Source organism: Solea solea, chromosome 19, assembly GCF_958295425.1.
Source record: "Solea solea chromosome 19, fSolSol10.1, whole genome shotgun sequence".
NCBI classification, from domain to species: Eukaryota; Metazoa; Chordata; class Actinopteri; order Pleuronectiformes; family Soleidae; genus Solea; species Solea solea.
In genome coordinates, this window is record NC_081152.1 from 1,704,326 (window position 1) to 1,714,217 (window position 9,892).

The window sequence follows — 9,892 nt, forward strand, 5'->3', positions numbered from 1 at the left end:
CCCGAGTTAGATTAACAATCCATACCAGATGGTGGCGGTAATGCACCAAACCGTTGTTTGCCAACCGCCCGTAACCTCAAAAAAAAAAAAAAACAAAGAAGAAGAAGGAGAAGAAGAAGGAAATGACGTAGAAAGCCTGCGACGCACGTGTGTGTGTGTGTGTGTGGTGCTCAGAGGAACCATGGCTGCTGAGAGGCTACAGTTTGATGAAATGGGTTTAGACGACCGTCTGTTAAAGGTAATAAAACTCTGGGACTGTGGGACAAAGTCTGTGTTTAACTAAACTAACGGAGGGAATAAATGTTGATGTTGAAGAGCGTCAGTGGTAAGAGCTGCGGAAACACGTCACAGGTGTTTGCTAAACTACGACACGCGTTACAACACAATGGTTTTAGTTTGTGTTCCAGTCCTTAGTTCACAGAACAGTGTCTGCATGTTCAACGACTAACTCACAATAGAAATGACACACAGACAATAAATAAAACACAGAAACTGTGTTAGCAAATAGTTAAAAGGATCAGAGATGTAAACATGACAATTAATACATACAAAAATACAAACCAGAGCAAAATAAATGTGTAAAGTATGTATATCTGATATTAAACAGTTGGAATTGAACTGCTAAAACAGTTATTTGTAAATGCAATTGTTGTTTTCACGAATACTTTGAGTATATTAATGGTTATAAACTGGCAGCTATGTTGATTCATTATCAATCAGTTTTTTCCAGTTGTTTGAAAGCAGCTGTGTCACATTTTTTCTGGTTATGTTGACCTAATTGTCAAGTACCACAAATATATCACAATGGCATACAAGCAAATTTAGCTGTGTCACTATTTTCTTTACACATTTATAGACATGCAGAAGTCCATTTTTAATTGATCCACCATTACTCAGTGTGTCTCTGCAACAGACAATCAAATATGACATTTACCAAATCTAAGTGTTTTGCTTGCTTTACAAGGCTGTCTTCTGCTACTACACCAAATATCACTTTTGTATGATGTGACCCTGATTTGCCTTAATTAAGTTTATGACATATTAGGAACAATGGCCACAAAGTAATGATCTCAGAGAAAAAATTTGCTTTGTGCTGTGACTTTGTTGAGTGTTTTTAATAATTAAAGCAAGCTCTCAGATGTTTCAGCTTCTTAAATGTTGTTTCCTGTTGTTGTCACGATTCAGGCGGTTGCAGACCTGGGTTGGTCCCAACCCACACTGATCCAGGAGAAGGCCATTCCCTTGGCTCTGGAGGGGAAAGACCTTCTGGCCAGAGCTCGAACGGGATCTGGAAAAACTGCTGCTTATGCCGTACCTGTCATTCAACGCATCCTGAACTCCAAACAGGTGAGTGCATCTCAAGTTAGTGTTTCATGGCATGGCACGGCACGGTGCGACTCTATACGGTTTGGTATGGTTTTCCATCACTATAGTACCTCCTCAAATTGAGTGGTGTCATCATAGCCTGGCTCTATGAAACTGTTGTCTTTGTTTTACATGTACTAGTTTGTACACACACACACAAACTGGTGACTTGTAGAGCAGTTGTTTTCAGTGCACTGAATCATTAGACTCAGATAATTAAAAAGATTTGTTCACAGAATCGTTTGGTACTTCTGCATGACTGGAGAACAGATGTCTGTCTGACAGTCACTGAACTGAACTGAGTGATGACAGCTCTGAAAGTGTTTTGCATCTTGTGCATCTGTGCAATATCATAGCGCATGATTTCCGAAAATATACTATGCTACGTTGATATCAGCGCGATATCAACTGTTGAGGAATATTTAGATGATTTGTCTCTGTGCACAGCAAAAAGTCGACTTATCAGAATTTGAGTTGAACCAGAACGTATCAACTGATTAATCGACTAGTCGCCCGGGACTTTACAGCCCTAGTCTCTGCTGCAATTCACTTTGGCTTTATTTGAACAAAGAACAAAGTGTTATGCTGAGAAATAATCTTTAAAAGCTTTTAGTATATGACCTGTTGAGGCATCTCTTTTGCACTTTTTGCTTACAAAGGTCGTAACTGACAGCTTTGCCTGTTAATGAATGCAATTTTGTTTACATCCATTTTATTTATTGTTTTGATTGTGTTTGGTTTTTATTCAAGTGCATTTTATGTTAACAGAGACTGAGAGTCCATTTTATTAATTGTTTTTGGTTGTTTTGTTCATTTATTGTGGATCTGTAAAATGTCTTCCACATCCAGTGTTAAATATTCTTAGAAATAAAGGTTTATTGATCTTGGAAATGGTGTACCTGCATTATTATGCCGTTGTCATTGTAGATGAAAGATGTCGGGCTGTCTCATGGAAAAGCGAAAAAGTTGTTGAAGTTGTTGATAGTGACGGTTTTCAGAGTGTGTCTCTGTGCTGTTCATTCTTCATCCTTGTGTTGTTGTTGTTGTTGTCATGTTCAGAGTGTCCGTGAGCAGGACGTCAGGGCTCTGATCCTGGTTCCAACCAAAGAGCTGGGTCGCCAGGTCCAGACCATGATAAAGCAGCTGACGGCGTACTGCTCAAGGGACGTGCGAGTGACTGACATTTCAGGAAAGGCCGATCTGTCAGCACAGAGGTCAGTCTGCTCAAACACTTCTTATCTTTAATATGTAAATATGTCATTATGTCACAGTCACACACAGTCTGGAGCCCTGTTGATTGTTATTTATGTATGAGGGCTGTCACTTTTTCTAAAAACCTCACCACCATGTTTGTGTTCACCCCTAATTTTGGTGCTAATCAATTTGACATTTGTCAAATCAAAAATGAACCTGTACTATTCTGTAGAAATATAAAGGAGGTTTCATGTTGCCTCTCTTGACAGACCTATCTTAATGGAGAAGCCTGATGTCGTTGTGGGAACACCATCGCGCGTGTTGGCTCACCTCACCGCCCAGAACCTGGTCCTGCATTCATCGCTGGAGACACTGGTGGTGGATGAGGCTGACCTGCTTTTCTCTTTTGGGTTTGAGGCGGACCTGAAGAACCTGTTGTGGTGAGAGTTGCATTAATATTGGTATTTAATCGACTCTCGATGTTGTTCCCATACCTCGTCTTGGTGTTTTAAGCTATAATGCTGCTGTGTGAAATGTTTTTCGCTTTACTTTCTTTGTCTCCACCTGTCGCCTGTACTGAGACATAAATGCACACAATCACATTGACAAAAGTAACTTTGTCTAGAAGTTGAACTGTTTATATTTTATATTTTCTCCTCTATTATCTATTATTATCTTTTTTAATAAAAAAAATGGGTGTTTCTTTTCAAATCAACATGCTGTGTTTGTTTTGTCATAGTCATCTGCCTAAGATCTACCAGTCGTTCCTGATGTCGGCCACTTTCACTGAAGATGTTCAGGCCTTGAAGGAGCTGCTGCTTCACAACCCAGTAATGTCATTGCTACAGCCTCAGAGAGGTTTCCTGTACATTGCCATATAGTGTGTTCTTGGTCCATGACGTTGGTCTGAATCCCTGTGATGTGTGCTTGTTCTCAGGTGATTCTGAAACTGCAGGGCTCTCAGCTTCCAGACAGCAGCCAGCTCCAGCAGTACAGCATCAAGTGCGAGGAGGAGGACAAGTTTCTGCTCATCTACACGCTGCTGAAGCTGCGACTGGTGCAGGGAAAGACGCTGGTTTTTGTGGGGACCGTGGAGAGATGCTACAGACTGAAGCTGTTCCTGGAACAGTTTGCCATTCCTGCCTGCGTGCTCAACTCTGAGCTGCCTGTTCAGTCCAGGTAAGAGGAGAGTGCAGGTGATGCTGGTGTCGAAATGTTTATGTGAATCAATCACACACACACACACACACACACACTGAATTTTCAGCTTCTTAAAAGTTAGTTTTTTCTTCTTTCTTTACTCCGTAAAACAAAGAAATTATTAAAACTGAATAATTTTGATTTGTGGACAAAACAAGTTGTTTGAGAAGATGATCGCTAGCAATAAGCACTTGCTAGGGAGCTAATGCCTACATAAGCTGTTATCTCTGGCAAATATGACTGGATTTAAGTGTAGTCAGTGTTAGTGCTTATTATGTAGTGCAAACATTAGCTAGCGATGCATAGGGCATTGAACCTTACATGGGTAAGAAGACTGACAGTGTCTATATAACATAGTTTACATCTTTATCTGATGATAATGGAAATTGTGTTTGCAATAACTCATAGAAGGTAAGAAAGATAAATGCTTCCTTCTCCCTATTTTTTCCAAGACACACAAACACACACACACACACACACACACACACAGAGGACACAAAGACATGAAAGGCATTAAAGGACGTGTGGGAGGGGCCTTCATGACATCGCATGATGTCATTTTTTCCAACACACACACATGCATCAAAGACATTAAAGGCATTAAAGGACGTGTGGGAGGGTCATAAAGGACTCTTGGAGCATTCTAAACATTTCAATGTTCTTCAACGTTGGACCACAGTTGCACCTTCAGAACTGGCAGATCTTCTCAGCACCATGCCTGTTTTGAGCTCTCAGCAGCAGCAGCAGGAGGAGGCCCAGCTTGACACAGCCTTCAACTTTAACTCAACTGTCCACGGTGGAGGTTTGCTCGTCTCTGAATCCTGCAGCTACCGGGTGCAGTCTTTCCTGGGGCAGGGCACCTTTGGTACTGTTGCAAAGTATGTGAGGATCAATGACATGAAGTCTGTGGCCATCAAGATGATGATGAACACTGATCACAACTATATGCAGGCTAAGCTGGAGGTGGCTGCCTTGAAGAGACTGCAATCACTCAACCCAGACCGGTGCAACATTGTTCGTTGGTACGAGGATTTTGTCGACCAAGGACACATTTGTCTCGTGTTTGAGCACCTGGACAGAAGTCTCTTTGACTATATGAAGGAGAGACAATTCCATCCTCTGCCTTTGAAGCATATCAGACCAATTGTCCATCAGCTTGCCAATGCTCTTCACCACTTGAAGGCTGCTAAAATAATACACGCAGACCTCAAGTTGGAGAATGTGATGTTGGTGAACCAACAACAAGAGCCCTTTAGAGTCAAGGTTATTGACTTTGGCCTTTCGGCTCCTGAGTCTGGTCATGCCGTTGGCTCATACGTCCAGAGCCGTCCTTACCGCTCTCCAGAGGTCATTTTGGGACTAACTCTCTCATGGACCATAGACATGTGGTCTCTTGGATGCATAGCAGCTTTCCTGTATCTCGGTCACTTGCTTTACTTCGGTAACAGTGAGTATGACGTGATCAGGAACATAACGCAGGTTCAAGGTCAGCCTCCTGACAGACTGCTCTCCGCTGGCTGCAAAACTGACTGCTTTTTCCAAAGAAACGGCAACTATCTTTGGAAACTCAAGACACCAGAGCAGTTCCAACGAGAAACGGGGATGACGGCGACAAAGCAGATGTCATACTTGTCCTCACTGAATGACCTCCTTCACATCAGACCCCTCAGCAGCTACAGAGGAACAGATCGCTACACAGAGAAGAAAGATGTGTGCATGTTTGTAGACGTGCTAAAAGAAATGTTGCAGCTGGACGTAGCAAAAAGGATCACACCTCTACAGCTGATGCAGCATCAGTTCACCAGCTTGGGCCACATTACCCACCTGTATCCCTACAGTCACTATGTCAGGTCTAGTGTTCAAGTGATGAACGCCTGCCAGATGCGTGGAAAAGCTGTGCGTGCATCACGACGGCAGGGCACGGCCCTCAAGAGCCAACAACACTTGTAAGCTCCACTGTGTCAACCAGATTTATGAAGGGTCACATCACAGATCCTGCCACAGCTGCAAAAATGCATTCTATTGTAAATAAATATGTAAAAATGTAACATTCACTATGAAAATAAATGTCTTTTTTTTTATATTATTTGTATTCTTGAAAAAAGTGCAGAAATCCTGTCAAACATCTCAAAATGCATCCAGATTATTTACACGTTTACAGATGTGATTATACACACACACACGTAGAGATATTTAACGCGTCTGAATTAAAGCTCAAGGAATGTTTTCTTGGTGACAGAGGCCGGCTGATACGGCCCAAAAACCTTTCCCTGGTACTACTTGAAACTTTTCTAAATGTTATTACCCAGATATAAATATAATTACACAGATGCAGGTGGAACTGCTATAATATTGGCTCCATACTAACGTACTTTATGTGGATAAACTGACCACTTATTACTTTCTTATCAAAACAAAACTGTATATGTAATATGGAGCAAAATTACATCAGCATTCCTGTCAAATGTCTCCATTTTGCCAAATTAGGAAGATGACCTACTCAATTAAAATGTGATTGACAGCTGGTTCACGTGGTGTATTGGTCAAGTTACTTTTTATTGTCTTACTCTGTGATTAGAATCCTCTTATAGGCTAATTTGCTACTTGGCTCAAGAGTAAAGTCAGGGTCAGGATTTATACTCAAGTTTGGTAGCAGTAACTACAACTATGTATTTCTACAGCTACATATATACAAAAATATTTGAGATCTTTCTCTTTACGTGCACACAAACTGTTGGTTTGGCTGAGTTTGTCTACAGGTTGAAGCAGAGCGGTGATTTCTGTCTGGTCCATCTCCCTCGTCTTCTCATTGATGGACCAGTGGAAATGTGTCTTTGATTATTTCACACTTAGTGAGTGTATTATTAGCAGTGACTGTGGATCAAGAGGCAGTTATGGATGATTGGCTGTGACTTTCAAATCTCAGCAACCAAATGATCAGCCTGATAATCTTGTAGGCTGAACTGAAATCAGAATCTGGTCGTACTGCTTAGAGTCTTCTCTCATTGAACTAACATTCCAAATTAAGCAGCAGAAAATCTTCCCCTGTACTCTAAAGTAAACACTCATTAGCTTTTTATTTTTTTTCTCCCTGCAGGTGTCACATCATCACCCAGTTTAACCAGGGATTTTACAACTACATCATTGCCACAGATGAACAGAGTCTGGCTGATCCCACTGCAGCTCCACAGACGACCGCAGGCAAAGGGAAGAAGAAGAAGAACACAGAGAAAGGAGGAAAGTGAGTCTCCCGAGTTCAACTTATTATATTATTATTATTCAGCACTATTGTCATCAATGTTTGTTGTATAATGTGTGAATAGGCCTAGTCATTGTTATTAAGTAATTATGCAGCCATAAACATAGAGTAATAAAGCAGCAAAGTAAAATAAAATCAAAGTATCTCCACGTGTTGCTGCACTTTTACACAAGTGATTTAAAGTCTCCTGTTGACGTGACTGTGTTTTTGTTATGTTGTTGTTTTTAAGAGCTAAGGACAATGAGTATGGAGTCTCCAGAGGTGTCGATTTCCAAAATGTTGCCAGTGTCATCAACTTTGATTTCCCCACCACTGTGGAGTCGTACATTCACAGAGTTGGAAGGTGAGCGGTGTTTGCACTTCAGTCGCACTTGCTGCAGCTTCTGGTTCCTCGTCGCTCATGGTCAGTATTTGTTTGATGTTGCAGAACGGCGAGAGCAGACAACCCAGGCACTGCTCTATCGTTCATCTCCCACACTGAGCTGGCTTTACTGTCTGAAGTGGATGAGGCTCTCACAGGAGGTAACGGAGGAGGATTCTATTTTTGTTTTTACTTTAAACATATAATGGGCAACATTTCTGTCTGTATTACGTCTTTATTTCTGCTCAAGGTAATTCCTGTTGTCATCCACTTTACTCATCTCTGCTTTAACCACACAAGTCACAGTCATAGATTTTCTTCAGCAGTGCTGGTAACAATTCCCTCGATCCTAAGCTGCTTCTGATGTCGTCATGTCAGGTTGTTTGTCATTGTTTTGATTAAGAGAAGCAGAATTTACATACTGTGCTTTTAAGTGATGCGAGTTATCACACATGAGTGAACACTGGAGGAAACAAACCCCAGGGTGGGCGTGACGACTGACCTGAGAATGCTTGGTGTGTTTACTTCATTCCCCACTGCCTTATTTTTAAAGAAGCATTGACAGGTGAATATCACGTCTGTCCCACAGGTCAGTTTTTAAAACACACACCTGCTCATACTCGGGATTCTCCGTAACTGAACCGAAAACACAAAATTCAATTAGCCGACAATAAAAAGAAAAATATTTACTCCATGTGTGCTCACAAAATATATCAAAGCCTCTAAGAGATCAAAAGATATATAATGAAAATGAAGGCTTTTTTCTTTGATTAGTAATGCTGACATGGCTCTGACCAAAGGTTTTAAAAGAGAAAAAGCTTCACCAGTGACTTTCCTGCTGCTCTGTAAGCAAACAGTGATAATCAGGAGATGTTTCTGTTCATCTGTTTTTTATTTAGATAATGCTGATTCTGTCCTGAAACCTTACGAGTTTAAAATGGAGGAGATCGAAGGCTTCAGGTACAGGTGCAGGGTAAGTGTCCTCACACACACACACACACACACGTCATCATTTCATTATTAGTCGTATGTTATGATCAAAGTTTAATTTGAGCTTTTCGGGACTGTTAACTTTGTTTTACTTTGTTTTACTTTGTTTTGTCGTAGGACGCCATGCGTTCAGTGACGAAGCAGGCGGTGAGGGAGGCCAGGCTGAAGGAGATTAAACAGGAGCTGCTTAATTCTGAAAAACTCAAGGTGAGTGGCGGTGACTAATCTGACTTTATGCAGTATAATCTGTGTAGGGATGCACGATAAATCGTTCCAAAATCACAATCTCGATTCACAACTACACGTGACCTCATTTCTAAATGACAACGATTCTTGTGCATTTAATTCAGTAATGGAGTAACTGTTTCAGTGCAGTATGAGTTTGTAACTGATGGCATGTTTCTGCTCAGACATATTTCGAGGATAATCCCAGAGATCTGCAGCTGCTCAGACACGACAAAGACCTCCATCCTGCTGTCGTCAAACCTCACCTGAGGAACGTCCCCGAGTACCTCAGTGAGACACACACACACACACACACACACTACACTGCACAGTATCATTGCTGCAAAGTTGTCTGAGTGACTTATCATCACTTACTCCTCCAGTTCCTGAGTCGCTGAGGGGCGTGGTCAATCCAATGTCCAGCAGGAGGAGGAGGAAGAGGAAGGAAACGCCAAAACCTGAAGGGGTCGTTAAGACCAGTTTTAAGGTGAGACTCAAATTGACATGTGTGTCATAGACTGAGGGTTGTACTTTTTGCAATGAGCTTTAATTTATTTCACAACACTATGAATGTGTAAAATCATTAATTGTTAAATCAAGTAATCGTGACATCTGTTGTTGCTCTAGTACTTAAAATGTCATCATTTGTGTTTTAAAATAAAATGTGATGTACTGTGTAGGGCTGAAAAAAGTACAAACAAACACAAACACAAACCACAAACAAACAAAGTTTTTCACAAATGCTGCATTAGTAGTTTGACTGAAGCAATCCAATAATCGATTTTCTCTCTGTAGAAGAACATCAAGGGGGCAAACCCACTGAAGAGCTTCAGATACAGCGGAGGCAGAGGCAGGAAAGGCAACACCAGCAAGTCATAGCTGCTGCAGCACTGTCTCTCTCAGCTGTGCAGAGGACAGAGCGTGGTCTCCGTGTTGTCCCCCAGGTGAGACGAATATCAGCTGTGTGGACTTTGCTCCACATGCTCAACAGGACACTGACTAAATGGACTTATACTGACTTGTGTGGACGGAGTAGGAAATATAAGGAATATCAAGTTTGAACAAGGATTTCTGTCAAATCCTTACGTGTTGATGTGAAACGTGAGCGGAGACTGAGAATTACAGTAATAATACCTACTGTCTCACCAGCAGTACAATTTATGTCTGTGTAATATTTGTATTAAAACAAAGTAAAGAAAATGAAGAGAGTCTTGAGTGTTTGGATCAGAGTTGCAGGCTGTCATTCATCTCTGAATGACCGTAATATAATCCGATTATCAGGCAGAATTTAATCCTTC

General features: G+C 41.3%; 1 protein-coding gene across 2 annotated transcripts; it reads left to right on the forward strand.

The window, feature by feature from the left end:
- The first annotated feature begins 94 nt into the window (after positions 1 to 94).
- ddx56 (DEAD (Asp-Glu-Ala-Asp) box helicase 56) lies at positions 95 to 9,794 on the forward strand. Of its 2 annotated transcripts, XM_058616683.1 has the most exons (14): positions 95 to 238; positions 1,186 to 1,347; positions 2,425 to 2,579; positions 2,829 to 2,999; positions 3,299 to 3,389; positions 3,497 to 3,738; positions 6,857 to 7,000; positions 7,248 to 7,361; positions 7,446 to 7,540; positions 8,279 to 8,352; positions 8,487 to 8,576; positions 8,780 to 8,885; positions 8,978 to 9,081; positions 9,390 to 9,794. In XM_058616683.1, exons 1-14 carry the CDS (start codon positions 182 to 184, stop codon positions 9,471 to 9,473), a joined length of 1,689 nt encoding a protein of 562 aa, XP_058472666.1. In that variant the 5' UTR covers positions 95 to 181; the 3' UTR covers positions 9,474 to 9,794. The 2 variants fall into 2 exon arrangements, with proteins under 2 accessions (XP_058472666.1, XP_058472665.1); XM_058616682.1 differs by lacking the exons at positions 95 to 238; positions 1,186 to 1,347; positions 2,425 to 2,579; positions 2,829 to 2,999; positions 3,299 to 3,389 and adding an exon at positions 4,439 to 5,705 and having other exon boundaries at positions 3,622 to 3,738.
- The last annotated feature ends 98 nt before the right edge of the window (positions 9,795 to 9,892 follow it).